Source organism: Nanorana parkeri, unplaced genomic scaffold, assembly GCF_000935625.1.
Source record: "Nanorana parkeri isolate BGI_ZX_2015 unplaced genomic scaffold, ASM93562v1 scaffold44, whole genome shotgun sequence".
Classification (NCBI taxonomy): domain Eukaryota; kingdom Metazoa; phylum Chordata; class Amphibia; order Anura; family Dicroglossidae; genus Nanorana; species Nanorana parkeri.
Genome location: NW_017306312.1, coordinates 810,931 through 830,844, shown reverse-complemented (window position 1 = coordinate 830,844; position 19,914 = coordinate 810,931). Strand labels below are relative to the sequence as shown.

Here is a 19,914-nt window from a genome sequence, read left to right as displayed (position 1 = left end):
ATACAGAACAATTTACTCACTGGAACTGTATGTACTGTTTTCTGCTCCAGTGACTTATCTACCTTCCCTTTAACTAATACAGACAGAGAAAACCTTGTCCTTTGTCGCAACCAACCCCCATTTATTATTATGTTTCGGAAACTCCACAAAACTTTCACTCAAGGCTTTTACCAACTAAGAGGAACTATATTCAAAATGAAAAGAAAAAAAAATCATGAAATGCAGTAGAAATTAAAACAAAAGTAATATTATACAGTATGACAAATACAACTAAATACAGTATATGTATGTTGCTTTGTTTAGGGAGCAACAAGGAATGAGCACATTGTGAAGCATTGATGCTGATTTACAAAAGGAGTTGAGAATGTTCACTCATAAATCGTAACAAGCTTTTTCTGTGTTGACAGGGTCATTAAAAAAAAAAGGGGGTGTCCATGTTTTCACAATGCCATGATTTAACTGGAACCAGGAAAAAATGCTCCACTCTCATGAGGCAATAGGAGTGCAATGATGTACTTTTTAGGCACCCACAGAGTCGGCTTCAATGACATATAACTGATTTTATTAAACCAAATTCATTAATTAATCAATGAAAACATAAAATCATGATAAAATCAATCAGCTCCTCAAGATTTTTGTTCATATTTTGTATGAAACCTTAATTGGATCTCATAAATTGACTCTACCTTTTCTGAATATAATTATCCTAGGGAGACTCTGTAAATGGTTGCCTGTCTTGGGTGTATTATTTACCTATTGAGACTGTTAGACACTCCTGATACAGGACTGGGGCTTTCTCTTGTAGGCAGCTATTTATGAGTTGTCTCTCCCCCATTGCGAATAGATATACAATGCATACGTGCTGACAGTTGTCTGTATCTTCTGCTAGTGAGAAGTTTGGTATTTTGGTCTCTAGTATCTGGTATATGCAGTTGGTAGAATCAGCAGTAACATCTGACAGATGAGAAAATAATAGATAAATCGGTATGCTTGTCAAAGATATTAGATGACCATTCGTATTAAATATGTTTGTGGATGTTACTAATTGGTTACACATACTCCATTACTAATTGTGAAGCCGCATACTGCTTGTCTCATGGCCCGCCCGTGCAGCCAGAAACATATGATGCCTCTGAGTGGTTGGCTCCTTATATCTAAGACTTCTATCTAAGTAAGATATAAATACACATATTGTATGACACTGTTTTAAAAGCATATGATAAGATGGAATAATGTTTTGTATATGTCTATATATTTTCTGCTCTGCCTCAATTTACTACTGAAGAAGCGACCCTGTCCGTGAAACGCATTGAGCGAAATACCCCCTTACACCCAGCAATAAGTTATAGTATCAACCAAATAAAGTCTAATGAATGGTTAATATATGAAATATTGTAAAAATAGACTAAATAGGTGTATTTAGGAGGAAAATAGGAGAGGCAAGGGGGCAATCTTGATAAAAATAACATTTGTTATACTTTAATGAAGCAGACTCTGTGGGTGCCTAAAAAGTCCATCATTGTATATATGCTTTATACGAATGTTTGAATTGGGATGTGGCCCCCCTTACATTCTTCTCATTCTTCTACTGAAGGAGTGCCTCATAATTTGCTCTGTATAAAATGTGTTGTGCATGATACAATAGTGGGGGTGGGAAAAGACACAACATCTGTGATGACAGCTCCTGGACTACCTATTAAATCCTTCATCTGCAAAGAAAGGAAATACAATTGTTCACTATATATAATTATTTAAAAAGATCCAGATTTAGAAAATGTCCCTGTTTTTCCACCAAATTGGAATTTTGTTTTAAGAACATTATCATTATTTATGTAGATGACATACATTCTGTAATACGTTATACAAAATGGTGAAGAAGAACCGCTTTTGCCTTCTATAAGCATTGCAGTCATAACTTTCTTCCTCCTGGGATATTCTTCTGAATGTCATGAAATCCAAACTATGTTCATTCCTGTGAATTTAGCTCAATAAGGCGCCCTGCGAACACAGCGAGTGTTCCGGTGACACAGACTATCATGAAGCCTGCCAAGAGGACATGATCGAGCACCATTGCAACAAACTTCCATTCTTCTGATGCCTGTGGAGAGTAAATGGGTTATATTGTAATTGCAGGTAACAGCATGCTGGGAATCAAAAAACTCTTGGGCTGACTCTACATGAACCCATGGTTTAAAAGCTGGGCCACCCAACCTAAGTGGATCTGGGGTAAAGCAAAGTATTCCTCCTGCCTCTTAATCATTGGTAGTTCTAGCATTTGAAGCCTCATTTGATCTCCAGGTTTGGGATTACTCCCCCACCCTATTTGCTTCCAACCCCTCTTGGAGCACTCCTCACCCTTTGCAAAAATCAATAATTTACCAATGTCTTTTGTGTATTCTGGTGCCATCATAGGTCCCTTTCAGCCTTTTTTTTCCTATGGTGGTGGGTGAATCCTAAATGCTGCAGAGAGTAGTGGCACATAATGATGTTGTGCTGACCTCCACAACATTTTTCTGTGAGTTCTTGGGCTCACAAGATGTGAGATGAATGAAGCTAGCCCTAACCCTAAGTAGCCTTTGATCAAGCGTTGCAGTTGGTGCTGACGTTAATTTTTAACTTAAGCAAGCTTTTGTCCAAGATTAAAAGAGAACTATGGGGTAAGTGTTTTACCCCATAGTTCTCTTAAGGGTCACGGGCGGGCATATACTAGCGTCCTCCCGTGACCCAAAGCTCAGTATATTGCGCAGCCAGGATGGATCCCGACATTACTGTCGAGATCCACCCAGCTGCGTGAGTGACAGCGGGCTCTGCCTATCTAGAGGCAGAGCCAGCTGTACCCGCCCTTCCCCCGTCCGTTCTTCCAGTCAGCGCTGGAGGATCGGGGCAGGGGGAATCCCTGCAGGGAGCCGTGACTGACAGTCACGGCTCTCTGCAGAGAGATGATAAAGAAGTCAGCGAGCGACAGTATGTGTTCGCTCACTTCCCTATCTATTGAGACGACGTGTGACAGTTTCATTGTCACACGTCGGCTCGATCTTTGAGGATGAGTGATTTTCACTCACCTCATAGTTCTCCTTTAAGTTGGGCTTTTTTGGATAGAGTGTGGATAGAGTGTTAAGGGGTTAGAATCTCTGCCAGGACTTAATTTCTGGTATAAATAAGAATGAGAGGCTGTGATCAGTGGCATCACAAGGGGGGTAAGGGTGAAACCAGAGGGGCCGCCGGGTGCCCTTCTCTCCTCCATGACCGAGTGAGAGAGAAGGGCACCCGGCAGCATACCTTATCACGCTTTATGAACGTCCCCTCCTCTCTGTGTTGGCGTCCATCACCAGGTGACACCCACATCTCTGGCAGTGATCTTTGATTGTAAATGTCTCTTGATTTTAATATGAGTTTCTTTCATAGTTCCTAATTGCTTGATAGTGTCTGCATTTCCTCCCAGCCCAGGAAGGGGCCTTGGAGAAGTCAATTAAAACAAAGAATGGACGTGCCACCACGCACAGTAGAGTCCAAAAGAGTTTTTATGGTAAAGATAAAGTGCCAACGCATTTTGTGGACAAACACAATCCCCCCCTTCCTCAGGGGTTAAGGTGTAATTCAGAGGGGTGTCCCTTAGGGAATCAGATATGTTACAATGATATAAACCACAGATTCAATTGTATGTCACTTTCTCTTTTTATCTGGTTGACCATTCTCACAGGGACTGAAAGTGAGGAAAAATCAAAAATTTGAGTTGTCGCCAAAGCAGGAATAGGGTAGAGACTGTTGAGTGGGGACATTTGTTTCAGTGACAACCGTCTAACATAACTAAGATAACTAAGACAACAGAAAACACCAAATATTGTTTTTAACCATTCTCTGCTCTATTGAAAATGAAGAAAAAAACCTTTGAGCTTAGTAGTACTTTAATTACTACAGTCAGGTCACTATAGACCTGCCCTAGTGGTATTTGGTGCTAGTTGCTTACTCTTCAATATAAGCATGCTTCCCTGCTGCCATTGGTGTGCGCACAGGGTGTGCCACATGTGCCTGGGAACACCCTAATCACCCTGAGCGCAACCTTGAAACTGCAACAGCGGGCGCTGTGTTTTTAGTCACTGAGCCGGTGATCTCTCTGTGACCAGCTCAGAAATACAGAGCGTTCATTCCACACAAACAGCCACAGTCCTTTGTGCCTCTGAAGCTGTGAGGGAGCGTGGCTGTAGCATCCCATCCAATCACGAAGCCAGACGGATGGTCATGACCAACTTCCAGGCTCCCTGCTTCATAACTGCGCCCCTGCTGGAAGAGGTAAGGGACAGTTGAAGAGATGGAAATCTTATATACGTGTGTGTTTGTACTTTTGTGTGCACACCCTAATGCAATCAGCTGCACACGCTTATGCCTGCTACAAATATAATGCCCCACAAATCCTTGGTATTGGTGATATGGTATTTAGCCATACATTGGTGACAAACTCTGTGATAAATACCTTATTGGATTCCTGGTCAGATTTCATGGTTTCTGCTATATACTTGACTCCTTCTATAGCACTCTTCACTTCAGGGTTCTTCAAGATTGGTGACTGGTAGGTCACAGCAGCTGGACCCAGTTTTCCAGAAATTTCTGATATGTCAATGTCTTCTGCAAAAATCTTCGGGGTCTGTTTTTCTTGTGAAGGGCGTTTCATGGTGGAGAAGAACATCAAATTTGGGATTGTGTCAATAAATATCTGGAAAAGATACGGGTTTTAGATGCCTTTCTCCTTACTTATCAATGTACCTGATAAAAGAATTGTCTTTGACAATGCAAGTTTCAAACAGAAACTAGATACTGTCTTTCATTTCTCCAGCACAGCCTAAAAAACTGATTGTCTGTAATGCGATTTGAATGAAAGAACTTAAATCGACACATGACACTATACAATAAAACAAATATTATTTATAAATGCAAATTTTGAAGCTGAACTATGAGCAAAAAAACACTCATTCAAATATATTTCTTGATGGCCACGATGGACAGGGCCGCCATCAGGGGGGTATGGCCGATACTCATGTAAGGGGCCCGGGCAGCCTGCGGGGCCCGGGACCCTTACATGGGTATCGGCCGGTGGTGACAGGCGGAGGCGGTCGGGCCCCAACAGCGCCGGAGGAGGCCTGGTCCCAGTAGTGCAGATCCAGCGGCTTCGGAGGAGCCTGGGGCCCCAGCAGCGCCACCAGTGTTCTGACCTCGGACCAGATGGAAGTGGCATCACGTCACTTCCGGCCAGTCCGGCGGCAGAGGAGGTCAGGTGTACAGGCACCAGCAGCAGGAGCAGGTAAGAGGAGCTAGGAGGGAGGGAGATGCAGCCCCGACCAGCCCACCTGAGACCCCTGCAGAGCCCACCATAGATAGTCTCAGATGGGGGAGCGTAGGGGGGTGCCCCAGCCTAAAGCCGTGAAAGGGGCCCCAAAATTACTGATGGCTGCCCTGACGATGCATATAATCCTCTTGGTCTGCACCAAATGCCTTTGCAAAACCCATGTAAAAGTAGCAGTGAGATCATTACTGTGCTGCACATAGCCTGTGCAGAGATTAGAGCTGTGGGAGGGGCCCATCAGGCTGCCTACACTACAGGAAGGGGCGGAGACAAGACCAGTCACCCTGCACAAGGAGAGAGCAGCAGTGACTGGTGTTTTTTACAAGAAGCTCCTGAGGAAAGGCAAAGACGGAAAAATCTCTGACAGCCGACATTTTGTATATTTTAATATTTTGATTAAAATTAAGCTTCTACATTTTCTGAAACCAAGCAAATAAAAACCCAATACAATGTTTGGCAAATAACCATTAGGTCCTGTTTGGAAGGAAGTTGCAAAATATTACAAATCTGCAACTTCTGCTTTTACCTCTTTATCTCAAGGCTGCTTCATGTTTGCACATCAAGGTCAGGACTTTATATATACATTACACAGACTGAAAATGTCTGAAAGTGTGTCTGCCTTAGAAAACGTTCAGATTAATTACAGATTGTGGACAGTGGCGGAACTACCGCCGGTGCAGGCGCACCAGGGCCTCGGCCTGTGTAATCTGACACAGCGCGGCTCCCGATTATATGGGGCCCGCTGGCCACTGTGAAGAGGGAGCCGCGGAACAAGGAGGCACTGAAGACAGCCCTGCAGGCACATCATAGGGATCGCCTAATGGCAGTTAGGGTGGCAGATAGATGGACAGGTTGGGGTAAAGAGTTTCAGAGGATGGGAGAGACTCTAGAGAAGTCCTGGAGGTGAGCATGGGAGGAGTTGACAAGGGAGCTGGAAAGCAGGAGGTCTCGGGAGGAGTGGAGGGGACGGTTAGGGTGATACTTTGAGACAAGGTTTGAGATATAGCCGGGGACAGAGTTGTGGATGGCTTTATAAGTGATTGTTAATATTTTTAATTTTATCCTCTGGGCGAGTGGAAGCCAGTGCAGGGATTGGCAGAGGGGGGTTGCAGACACTGAGCGGTTGGTTAGGTGAATGAGTCTAGCAGCAGCAAGCAGGATTGTCCCTCTTTGGAAGCAAACTCATTATATCTGTCTCATTATATTCTATCCCGTAATTGTCCCTCTTTTTGTTCTAATATATAGACCTCTGTAAATATGTTGAACATTGTATGCTTATCTACAGATAATTGTATTTTCCTGACACTAAAGCAAGGCAGCCCACACATGGGACATAGCACACCAACAAGGGTCGGTAATGCTGAAGTATTTAATTATTTGGACACATTGTTATTCAGAACCCAATGGCCAAACTCCACTGTGGTGAATGCCGCTGGACCCTCTTTGCAATGGGCCAAGAATGTGGTGCATTTTCGACCAGGTACTGCCCTGCAGAATAATTTGGGAGATAAATTCTGAAGGTGAGTTGCCTTCAGTAACATGGGTCCTGGGATTAATCAGATGATCCATCCTCTCTGCCATATAAATTCTCCAGCTTGTCTTAACCAGCCACAATGCAATAATCCCAGTGGAGACAGGAAGCCCCTTTCCAATATCACCAGGAACAACAAACAGATCGTCTGTCCTTCGCATAGAAGGAAGAGGTCACCTTCAATGTTGCACCCACATGTTGGGTATGTGGTAACTTAGAAGTTTCACTCTGGAACATTGGCAGAATTATATATACACACACACACACACACACACGCACACATACACACACACGATATACATATATGGGAACTGTTTTAACTGTGAAACAATTTGTATTTATGTTCTGAGATGTACTCAGTTCCACCACACAGCGCAGCCATGTCGGACCGGGGAGGAGGTCTCCATACAGGTCTCCACCCCACCTGCACCCTGTGACTGGACAGTGAAGAGAAAAGCTCATCTTTCTCCTCCTATTAGTCAATCGGCTCTCTTCTTCTATCAGCGTGCTCCTTGCACTGCAGCACAAATGATTGGCTCCGTGGGTTGCTTCTCCCTCTACCAGTCTGAGCCTTGCTGTACAAGGGCTGCTGATTCCGAGCCAAATGTATTATTGATTACAGAGGTGCATTATTTGTGTCTGTTATATCTGTCTGAAATTCCGCTTTTAAACAGAGCGCCTAACTGTGTGTTCATGAGACAAATACAGTATTTTGTACATTTTCCAAGCTTACCTTCCTGACCCAGGCAGGCATGACATGAGTACTTGGAGAGCGGTGATGAGTGTTGATCACAATGACAGTAATAATAATTGATGCTATGACTAGTACCATAGTGAATAACATGTATTTTGCAATCAGGGGAACAGCACTCGAGGTTGATGGAATCAGTTCAACAATGACCAGAAGAAACACAGTGAGGGACAGCAGGACAGAGATACTGAGGGTCATTTTTTCACCTGCAGATAATGTGAGAGAAATCGATAATCATTGTTTAAAATTGAACTCTAAAAACAAAAACATTCATTTAAATATATTCCTCACTAAGTACAAAGGATTTAAATCCACTTTGTGTACGCCAAATGTCTTTGCAAACCCTCACTTTGTATAAGAAGCAGTGACATAATCACTGTGCTGTACCTGTGCAGAGAGTAGAGCTGTGGGAGGAGCACGTCATTATTATAGGAAGCTCCTGCACACCTCAATCCAATACAAAACAAAATAAAAAACAACTCTACCTTTCATTCCTGTTTATTTCAGCTAATTCAATATTTAGTCACGGTGAACCCTTGGCTCTCAAGATTTAAATATATAAAATACGAAAATATATGAACACATGTACCATGACAGCTAAACTGATCTCATCTGTCATGCTTCTCTTGATTGGTGGTCCAAGGAAGGGAAAAAGAAGGTGCGGCATGCAGCAACCAATCAAATTTCAGATTTGGTGGAGTTAGTGAGAAAATTAAATTAACATTTATACTTAGAAGAATGCATTCAAATTAAAGGAGAACTATTACATGAGTGATTTCCACTCACCTCATAGTTCTAAGCCGACCTGTGACAATGAGACTGTCACAGGTCGGCTCAGTAGATCGGGAGGTGAGAGAACACATACCGGGTTCCCTCACCTCTCGATCCTGTCACGGCTCTCTGCCGTGACAGGGGGAGGGGCTGGATTCCCCTCTCCCCGCTCCGATCTGCCAGCGCTGACTGGCGGAACGGACCGGGGAGGGGGCGGGTACAGCTGGCTCTGCCTCTAGATAGGCAGAGCCAGCTGTCACTCACGCAGCTGGGCGGATCCCGTCATCTAAGTCGGGATCTGCTCCAGGTGCGGCGTCTCAGTATATCGTGAGCTGTAGCTCGCGGTATACTGAGCTTAGGGTAACGGGAGGACGCTAGTTTGTGTCCTCCCGTTACCCCAAGGAGAACTATGGGGAAAAACACTGACCCCATAGTTCTCCTTTAAATAAAAAAATGTTCAGGATTTGTTTTATCTCCACTTCAGATAATTTAATAAGACGAATGTTGAAGGTGTAGTAATCCAAAGCAACCTTCTTCTTCCACTGATCTGCTTTTGGTACGATGCAATCACAGTATAGATCACTGCATTCAAACACCATGACTACCTGGGTTACTGCACTCTAAAGATAAATTTTGGGCATTTGCACTGTAAACATAAATTACCGCTAATGCGGTGTGCGCCATTTGTGCATGCTACTGTGTTTAGGACAACTTTTACTTTCATTTGGCTCTTACAGGACAATAAGCGCTGAACGTCCCCTGCCGAGACTCTGGCTGGAGTACATTGATCATAACGGGTCACTTTGGCACCTCATCAATTGAGAAAACGCATTGCATTCCTTCCACAGAGTGCAAGGCTTTCTGTGATTGGGGAAGGTGCAGATTAATGTCACAATCTCCCCTCCTCCCTTCACATTTTCACAGTCCAAATGCCTAAAAATAGTTTTTGGCTGTACATCAGCTTTAAACAACATCAGCATTCTCAGATGGCATAGTGTTCCTTGTTTGCATTTTTCTATTCTATTTCTTTGTTATGTAGGCTTTCGATAATGTATGCACAGAACCCAATATTAAATACATAATACTGTGTATTGGGCTTCATTTGCCCCCAAATCCCCATGAGACAGTTTTCTGATAGGTCACTTGGGCAATATGGGAGGCAAGGGGGATGTGCATATGTGCCCTATATTAAGATGTTTATTTTGGGGGCTGCAGCAGCCAATAAGATTGGCAGGCAATGCTTTCAACATAGTTTCATCAGTTTGCCCTGTATTACATTAATGTCACATAGACATGAAATAGAGATTGCCTTGTTCAGCTGTTTAGGGCCAGGTCAGGTGATGATCTGACATCTAGGGGGTCTATGCAGCAGGCTGCAGATACTGTCAGCTTCTGGTTTTGAGGGAAGCAGTCACTTGGACAGGTTAGAAAATCTGCTATTGTTCTCACCATAATAAAGCGCATTGGCATCATCCCCTCTCTTCCCTCTTCATTCCCTCTCTGTTCTCAGTTTGCATAAACAGTCCTGCTCAGGTGAGTAGATGTTTATAGACTGCTCTGAGCCTGCATGTCCATCTGACCTCTGAAGTCCGCAGCCTTATGGGTGACCGTAAAAATTTTATAGGGGCGCATGTAACTGAAATCTGACAATCGTCTGAATGATTCTAATAATGGAGTCCAACATACCTGAATCCGTGGGAAGATAGAACACTAAACCAGTCAGAAATGAGAAGAGCAGACAAGGAATGATGACATTGACAATAAAGTAAAGAGGCAGCCTCTGCAGAACAAAGTGGTAGGTGATGTCCAGGTATGGAACGTCAGGACAGCAGGTATAGAAAACCCAGTGCTTCCAGCAGCGATAATCCTTCATCTTCCACTCCCCACTCTCCATGAAGTTACTGAGGTCTGGACGGTCACTTTCCTGTAATACATAAAATTAGAAACATTACTGTTCGTGCTTATTATAAAATCTCCAGGTGCAGTGCAGATTACTGCTTGGCTTCGTACAGGGGATTATTCTTCTGCATTAAAAGTCATCCATGGAAACCTGTACAAGCAATGATTTCCTAATTATTTATCATTGGAGCGATGCTTGAAAACTGGAGCGGGCTCAGGGCAGATATCAGAATAATGGGCCTATCACATGTACTGTGACCAAAAAGGATTGTGTATTATGTTTAATACTGTGAGACAAATGTAGCACTATCCGCAGTTACTAATTCATTAACCAGAAGATTTTTCAGAACAGTTTTTCCTTAAAAATAACTATGAAACGCCAAAATAGGGCTGGCCTGGGGTCATTTGAGATAAACTGAAATTCACCCTATTTACTAAACAAAGTGAACATTTACTTTGCAAAGTGTACATAGATGTTTGATAGTAAACACTTACTTTGCTAAGTGAAAAGGCTCCATGCTTTTGAAGACATTCTGGTAGATTAATTGCCAGGCATCCATAATCTGTAGATTAACGTTGCAAGGCTGGGGTCCTGTGCCAAGAGAACTTTAATTTACGCTCCACATTTGAAATTAAGGATTGTGCACAGTTATGCCCGGGCTCCAATCAATGAGTTTTTGCTGTATAGATTTTGGCCTTAATAAAACTCCTTACTCTTAAAGTATTGCACTGATGAAATGGAATACATGTTTCATTCTCATATATGATGTTGTAAGAGTGTTAAACAGTGGATGCACTGAAGGACCAAGTGGGATGGCCAGTGGACGGGCCTGTGGAGTGTTGCTGGGGAGCTGTGTAAGGGGCCCCAACATTTCTGATGGCTGCCCTGCACAGGTCTGACGGATGCTGCTGTCATTGACAGTCAAAGGTCTCTGCTAATGAGTAGGGGTCAATTAGCACAGATCCCTATCATATAACCATAATATCCAATCATGGTGATTACATGCACGCTGGCGGTTCATTCAGAGAATACGATTTCGGCCTGTAGATGGCAATGCAGATTGAAGATGGCAATGTGCTTCTGTTTAATACTGTACATGCCAGAAACAATTACAGTATTATAATTAAGGTATTAATTATACTGTACAGTATCTTCACATCTATCCCTGTGCCACCAGCACATCTCCAATTGTACCCCTGTACCACCAGCATATCCCTTTCTGCCTGTGTATAGTATCTCCATGTCTATCCCTGTGCCACCAGCACATCTCCAAGTGTACCCCTGTGCCCCCAGCATGTCTCTATATGCCTGTGTACAGTATCTTCATGTCTATCTCTGTGCCACCAGCACATCTCAAAGGGTACCCCTGTCCCACCAGCATGTCTCTATGTGGCGTGACCACCCAAAACAGCTCAAACGGAACAAGCACAAACCGAGGGCTACCTGTATTTACCTTTTTTCCTGCAGTATTCTGGCTGGTCTGCTGACGTTACAGTTCCTTCGTATTCATCCTTAGTGGAGGCAGTGGGCGTCTTAACCCCTGGAGGGGATGGCACTCACATAATGACATAAGTGATGTGCTGTCCAGGTGTACGGTGAGCCCCAGCCAGTATAATGATGCACCCAGAGGGGGGTGTTCCCATGACAGCCTGGGCTCCCAGGAACTGAGTTGAAAGATACTGGGTGTCATTCAATCAGAAAGACTGGTGTCACCTACAATACTCACTGTGGGCAACAGCATTGGAGAGTCAGTAAGCATTGCAGACAGAACTGCTTTTTATTTTTATATGTGCTGGACTTTAAGTATTTTATTTTTTGTTAAAGGTGGAGTCTGGCTTTAACTGTATTTCTGTTCCTATAATATATATGTTTAATTGCAGGAATTTCTACTAGGACTGCAAGTAGTGACTTTACATTATACATTACAAAATCTATCGTTGAGTTACTGGTTAACATTTATAATCAATATATTTCTTACCGGGTTTATGACCACCAATTTGCCATCATAGGTCCATGTACCGAGCTTCATGCTGCAGTTCTGCTGGTCGAATGGGAAATATGTGACTATAATCTCACAGTAGCTTTTGAAAATAGCTGGAGGCATCCATGTAATTTTGCCTGTGTAATCCACAAGGACCTTGGTATCTTTGACAAGAGCAAAGTCCCCATCAGCACTATAAGGAGACAATACTATGGGTTACAAGTGTATGTTTGCAAAGGTTGGGTAGAGCTGATAAAAGTTCCTCGGTCCCTTACCTTTATGTTATACAAAAGACATATGTTTAAGGGGAACAAATATGTATGTTACATTTTCTTGTTTTCATACTCTATGCAAGACCAATTTCCCAGAAGGCCAACCAAGGCCCAGCCTTGGGGGAGCAGGGAGTAGAGGGGCAGCAGGGGTGTGGAATTCCTATCTCCCGATGCCCAGGACATGCAGTTTTGGGCACCGGGCAGGTAGTTGTTTTCTACATTTAGCCCTGCTTTGGGCAAGCAGAGCTAAATGTACAGCGGGGAAGCCGCCGCTTGTTTTGTACAAGTGATCTCGGCGATGTCGCTGAGATCACTTGTATTCAGACTGCAAGTCTGCCATTCTCCATGGGGGGTTGGCGGATAGGGGGGCGCATTGAGGAACCTGGCCTTGGGGCAGCAGAGAGAGTAAATCCGGGCCTGACTCTATGGGGAGGATTTATAAAACTTCTGCACTACACTGGACGAATGCAGTTTATACAGCATTCCTGCTTCTAGATGGAGCCGAGAAACACAGGAATGTCCTATGCTCCTCAGCTCCATCTAGTAATGGGTTTACGAACAGCTTTTCGCTGGACGGTTGTTTTATAAATCCACTCCTGGGACTGATATTGAACATGATCTTTACATACATGCCGTCTTAATTTTTCATGATCATATATAATATATTATAAGTGTGCCCTCAAGGGCAATCTGGATAAGAGACAGTAGAGTCAGAATCTTTGATGAGAGACTGCTATAAGAAAAGTCAGTTATAAGACCGCAGTCCCATATGTTAATACATTCGCTTTGTTAATACAAACCTGCTGTGCCCCACTTTTATTCATGAAAGCCCAGCATGCATACATAAGTAAATACTATTACACACACAATTCATGAACCATAGTAGAAAATGTGTGCATGACCCTGAACTGAGGCATTGTGGGAGCATGTGCAATTTCCTGAGTGCAGCCATCAAGATTTATTTATTTAACAGTAAAAGTAAATGTATTTTTCAATAAATATGATATAGTTTTACTTGTCCCTGCAGGCTTTGAAGAAATGCTAATATGAAGGGTTATTTCTTCAATATATATCCTACTTCCAGCAGAATGGCCTGGTCGCAGTGGCGTAACAACCGGGGGTGCGGGAGGGTCACTTGCCCCGGGCGCAGGACTGAGGGGGGGCGCCGTCACGACCCCCGCTTAACGAAGCCATGGCTCCCTCTCCCTGACACGATCACCTGGCTGTCATCGGGCGGCCGCTCGCTCTTCCGAGGCCACTGCGGGCTCCCCGGGCGCCCATAACTCTGGTTACGCCACTGCCTGGTCGTGTACTGGCTTCAATCTTTGCTGTAAAGAATCTGTACCTGGTTATCACTAGAGGGTGCTGGTTGGGGAAGGCAGACCTGCTCTGGATTGAGTTGAATGAGGAATGAATATTCCTGCATTGAGCGCATCAATATGTGTTTAGAGCCAGAAAGCTGCAGGCAATATCACTGGAAAAAGGAATTATTTCTGGGTACAAAAAAAAAACTACTCTTAAAGTGTGGCTATCCCCGTACTGCAGGGGTAACTGCTCGTTTATGTCTAGGGGGGATAGAGAAGAAGACCTTTACTTAACTGATCCCCACTAATGTAGAGTTATGGGCCCTGCATTGTACATGGTGACATCATCAGGCCTCGGACAGCTGTAGCAGACTGGGGAAAAGACTGCAGGGACTAGTCTTGAAGACTGCAGGAGTGAGGATTGGGTAAGTAAAAGTCCTTTACTCAGGTCCCGTAGGCAAAAACAAGCAGTTAATCCTTGCAGTTCAGGGGTAGTCCCACTGCAAGGGTAATTTTCTTTTTACCTGGAGATAGGCTTTACCTTATCATAATGACATCATTCTATTTATTGAATCATTACATCCATTTAAGAGGCACATGAAGCATTTAATGGCATCATCCCATATTATGGAATTTGGAAATGGACATAGTTGTATGGATAGCTATAACTCTGTATTAACAGGGTGTGGGTGATGAGTGAAGAGTTTACAGGATTTGCATAAAGGGGTCATCGTACTGTATTAATATAATTATAATCAGTTCTGGATTTTTTCTATTTTACTTACTTGTTGTACAAAACAAAATCTGGGCGCCAAATATCACTGGAAGGTATCCGGATTTTCTGTGTTCCTCCATAATCTGCTGGATTCCATTTTAGGTTCACATCCACCCATTGCTAAACAACCAATGAAAAGAATCAAAAGAAATACAATTGTAACAATTATTAACCAGCTGCATTCACCTTAATAATCTGGTAATGACAAGCCCACAAGTGTAACAACAATAAACTAGCTGTGTTCACCTTAATACTCTGGTAATGACAAGCCCACAATTTCATCACAATGGTGGCTCTTAATTTCTCTTTAAAGTAATATTAAACTCTCAAACATTTTTCAATAATGAATCCAGACCCAGCAAAGTATTTCTTTATTTTTTTTTGCCCAAACACAATCATCATGTTTCTGAAAAACTGGCTCCAACTCTCTCAGCTCAACTTCCCTGAACTTCCTGTCTAGTACAAGACCACAAAGGACAGCACAGAAATTTCCAGTAGCTGTCCATCTACTATCTCAGAGAAGTGAAGGAGGAGGGAGCAGCAGCAGAGTGTCTGTCCATCTACTAGCTTGGAGGAGGGGGGAAGCAGAAGGGGGGTAGTGTCTTGCCTTTCTGCTTGTGGAGACAAACACAAACTTAATAGAACACACAAAGGGGCTCCATAGGACCGTGCAAGGGAAAAGAGCCACCCTAAAACAGAATATCAGGGCCAGTGTTCAGGGGACCAGCTGATTCCACAGGAAACTAAACTTTTTACACATGAAGGAGCAGCATCCATTGTAAGTGATTTAATCAACATTTGAAATAGCTTAACCTCCCTGGCGGTAATCCGAGTCTGGCTCGGGGTGAATTTTCACAGCTAGGAGCGGTAACCCCGAGCCAGACTCGGGGCTGCAGAGAAAAGTGACACTCACCTTGTCCCTGCGATCCCGCGGCGTCCTCTGCTGTATGCGCCCGAAAATGAAACTAAAAGCCGGCATCTATCCGTTTGACTTTATGATCACTTTAAGCACCTGCACCGAATGTTACAATCCAGTCCATGTTTACACATTTCAAATGGAAAGACTGTAATCATTTGGGGGATCTTTTAATTTTGGGTCAGATTGCACTTTTGTGAAACAACAATTTGTATCCATCTCACCCTGAAGTATGGGGTCACAGAGATGCTTTTGGTGCTTGTAAATACCTAACAAATAATGTAACATGTAACAGCATGTTCAAACAGAAGATTCCAAGCACATTTGAATTGTATTGTATATAAAGTTCTTATTATTGAACCGTGTTCTGTATCATGAATTTTAATTTAGTCTTTCTTTCTCAAAACTGGAAAATACTCCTTTATTTTACCTGTTTCACCCGAACGTTTGTTGCTACAATTTGATTCACTTCATCCTGTAATTGAAGCAGAGAACCTTGTTAGGTTATTTCCATTACGCCAATTAAACTTTGCTTTATAAACTGGTGATCATTTTCATACCACATTAATGAGCTGAATGAGCTGCAGTCCGACCGTCACCACAACTTTGTCGCTGAAATTTTCGACTGGACGTACAAATTTGTTGTAGTTCTTAAAGAGATCACTTATCAAGCGGGTTTCATGTTCATAGGAAACGACCAATCTAGCTGCAGAGAGTTAGGAAAGACATAAGAGGAATCTCTTCATTTTATAACTATTATTATTATGAATTTCATTATATTTGTGTCTATTCTTAATTTAATTACAAATCATTTATGTCATTTGATCAATTTAATGTATTGTAAATAGTAGGGATGTTCAGAGACCAGAATCTGTAAAATGATAGCCGCCAACTAACTTTTGATTTTTTCTCTAGTCTAGTCTTTCAATGGAGCAGGAAAGGTAATCTGTACTTGTACTTACACCTAGTACAATACTTAGGTGTAAGTGTAAGGTGAGGGTCTACTCACTAAGCTGCCGTAGGTGGCATTCGGCTCGGCTGTTCTGCTCGGTCACACAGAGGGACCGAGCAGAACAGAAAAATAGTAAAAAAAGTTAATCGCATTCCAATGGGCAACATTTTTTTTTTCCTCTATTCTGTCACAGCTCCGTGTCAGAATAATAATAAAAAAGTAACAGCAGTGTTTCTCTCTTTGGCGAGCAGGAGACTCCCGGGGCGCCAGGGAGAGTTTGCTGTTTGGAGATCAGTGTCCCTGGTTAGCAGGTAACCAGGGACGCTGATCTCTCTGCAAGTGGCCGGAGCCAGACGTAAGATCACGGCTGGCTCCGCCCAGCTGTCAGAAGCAGGCTGTCGGCTGGCCAATGGCCGGCCGCTCGGCCAGCTTCGGCTTTCAGCGCGGCTCAGCCGAGCTGATGCATATGCGTTCGGCTCGGCCATGATCGGGAGCTGTACGGGCTATTTTGAATAGCCCGTACAGCACCCCTTCGGTTCTACTGAACCGAAGGGGTCCTGGGGCCGAAGCTAGCCGAAGGATCGGCCGAAGCTACGGCTAGATCCTTCGGCAGCTTAGTGAATAGAGCCCTAGTATCTGAACATCCCTAATAAGTATTACCAATATATGTTAATATAAGAAAAGCTTATTTTGACAGATTTTAATCATTGCTGAGACGTGCTGCATTTTCCATGTCACAATAATTGTTTGTTACTCTCCCTATGTCAGTAAAAATCTGTAGGTCTAATTTACTAATAGCTCCAGTTATAAAGTAGCGATATGGCCGTAGCCATACTGATGCTTTAAAAAAAAAAAGTATATTCATAGCGCACAGCATACGCATTGTCCTTGAACAAGTGGACTGAAAACACAAAACATACAGCTCACCCCTGTCATGCATCCTTGTAATCCACTTTCAGTGCACAAATAGCCCTCTTCTGGAGTAATTCTCTCATCAACTGCAAAACCGGCACACAATGCTCTTCCAAAGAAAATTTTATTCCACATGCATCTGCACAGAAAATAACCACTGGCACGTTTCTGCCTTACGCGGCCTTAGTCATAGCATGAGCAAAAATGCATCAGCGATAGTTTTTTTGTACAGATGCATGTGAAATAAACTGTGATTTTGTTTGGAAGAGCATCATGTTCCAGTTTTGCAGTTCATAAACAAGGTCATCACTGTATAAATACATATGTATATATAATATATATAGGTACTCGTTCATGTCTAAGTGCTACAATAACAAAGATATACTCACCCAAAGCTCCGGGCCTGCCAGCTGTCACAGGTCTCCCTCTAGCCTGTCTCCCCTTCCCTGCAGCATTGGAACCTTCTCCAGCCTCCTCATGTCGGAACACAGTGTATATACATTGATGATTTACTGCTGGAGAGGAGGGAGTGGGACGTTGAAAGGACCAAGAAGAAGCCGCTGGGAGCTTCGGGTGAGTATAACTTTTGTTTTAGACACAAATGGGCACTTAACCCTTGCAGTGCCAGGGTAGCCCCACTGCAAGGATTAATAAAAAGGTTTCTTGGAGTTCTTCTTTATTATTATTATTCTTTATTATTATTATATATTATTTATTATTGTTTTAACATTTTTCTCTCTCTCTCTCTCTCTCTCTCTCTCTCTCTCTCTCTCTCTCCATATATATATAATATATACTGTATGCATATATGCCTGCCCTCATGACCTGTCAAAGCAGAGAGAATTCTGCATCAAGCAGAGAAAACTCCACCGGACACTGCAGACTCCCTACTGCAGTCTGCATTTTATGAATGAATATAAAATTGTAGGCCAAAGCGTAAAGTAAATTTGTGGTGTCCAACAGAAACCAGGTAGGGGTATCAGCAATTCACTATAAGTAGCCCCTTTGGTGTATCTGAAGCACAAAGATTTCTTTGTAGTTTTAGATAGAATAGAAAATTATTGAAACACTTTTTTTTGTTTTTTCTTCTGTGCTGTCTGTACCCAACTGGGGAGAATTCCTCTCACTTCCTGTCCTGGAGGCTTAAGAAGAAGTATAGCTCTTTAAAGTGAGGGTAAATTCCTGTTGTTGCCTCTGGAACATATTCCCCCAATTGACTATGTCCCCTCTATTCCTGTTCTGGCGACAGCAGTGACAATTTGGATTTCCCATCAGTTTCTGTCTGACATTGGTCACCAGACCAAATGGAGAGACATTTCAATTTCTAGATCTAAATCTCCTCAGTGGGAAAGCAAACAGTAATACAAATCTTACTGTCTCTGAATATATTAGAAATGACAGAAAACACAGTTCATTAAAATAAATACACTTTCTCTTCCCTCCAGATGTTAACACAACAGAGGTAAAGCACATGATAAATATTTAAGCGTTACAACAGTCAGATTATAGCAATGTGAGCGCCACCTAGTGAGCTCATAGGGCATTACAAAAGCTGTACCAACCAAGGTCATTAGAGGGACATAGCTTACATTTGAGGCTAGAATGTCAATCATTTCATTCAATCATTGTTTTCTTCAGCTTTCATAGTCTGCTCACGGTAGCTAATGATTGGGCCAGTTAGTTCAACTGATATTTTGTGTTTTTATAATCGTTATGGAGCCAGGCTGCATAACAAGTAAAGAATACAGCATTTTTATTTTATTTAATCTGTGTTTCTACTCACAGTGTAATTGTCAGGAAGCCAAAGCCAGGATTCTTTCATTGCCGTTTGCGCATGCGCATGCGCATGGTGAAGCTAATAGAGTTGTATCATGTGCAGCGTGCGCCGACGTGTTGTTTGAGTTTTTGCCGCCCTCTGGGCTATATAAGGCTGTGACTTACAAACCTCCTTTGCTGTCAGATCGTCAGCTTCCCTGTGTTCCTATATCCTGCTCCTGAAGTGTTCCTGTTATCTTGACCCGGCTTGGCTTGACCTTTCTGCTTCTCTCCAGTGATTGGCCCTCGGCTTGTTCCAGACCATCCTCCTGCCTTATCCTCTGTACCTCGCTGCCTGCATGTTGATGACTTCGGCCTGTCCTAACTACCCTGCTTTTCTTGGCTGCTGCTCCTGCTCCTCGTCTTCCGCTACTACTGGCACTCCTGCCCCTTCGTGCCCCGGTGCTCCTGTACCCATTCAGGGGCTCCAGGACCAGAGAAGCGAGAGAGGCCGCCCTCGACATCTCAGACTCCCCTAAGGTACGTGACAGTAGGATTCTGCCCTGTGCTGTTTAAGAGCCAGACTGATCCTCCCTAACAGCGTTGGTCTCCAGAGGTCCTACATGCCCCTTGCACAGTACTCCCATCAACAGCGCTCACGCTCCCTGAACATTACTTAAAAAAAACATTACTTAAAAAAAATAAAAGATCCTTATCCTGGTGTGTTGGCTCACTGAAACCTTAAATAAAGCCATA

The 19,914-nt window shown here is 43.2% G+C and overlaps 1 protein-coding gene across 1 annotated transcript; it reads right to left on the bottom strand.

Moving 5' to 3' along the window:
• Positions 1-1,966: 1,966 nt before the first annotated feature.
• Positions 1,967-16,285, bottom strand: CHRNA1 (cholinergic receptor nicotinic alpha 1 subunit). The gene is given in 8 exon segments (XM_018572442.1): positions 1,967-2,098; positions 4,472-4,711; positions 7,603-7,826; positions 10,078-10,315; positions 12,270-12,465; positions 14,634-14,743; positions 15,970-16,014; positions 16,100-16,285. Coding segments are annotated over 8 exon segments (1,371 nt in total).
• Positions 16,286-19,914: the final 3,629 nt, after the last annotated feature.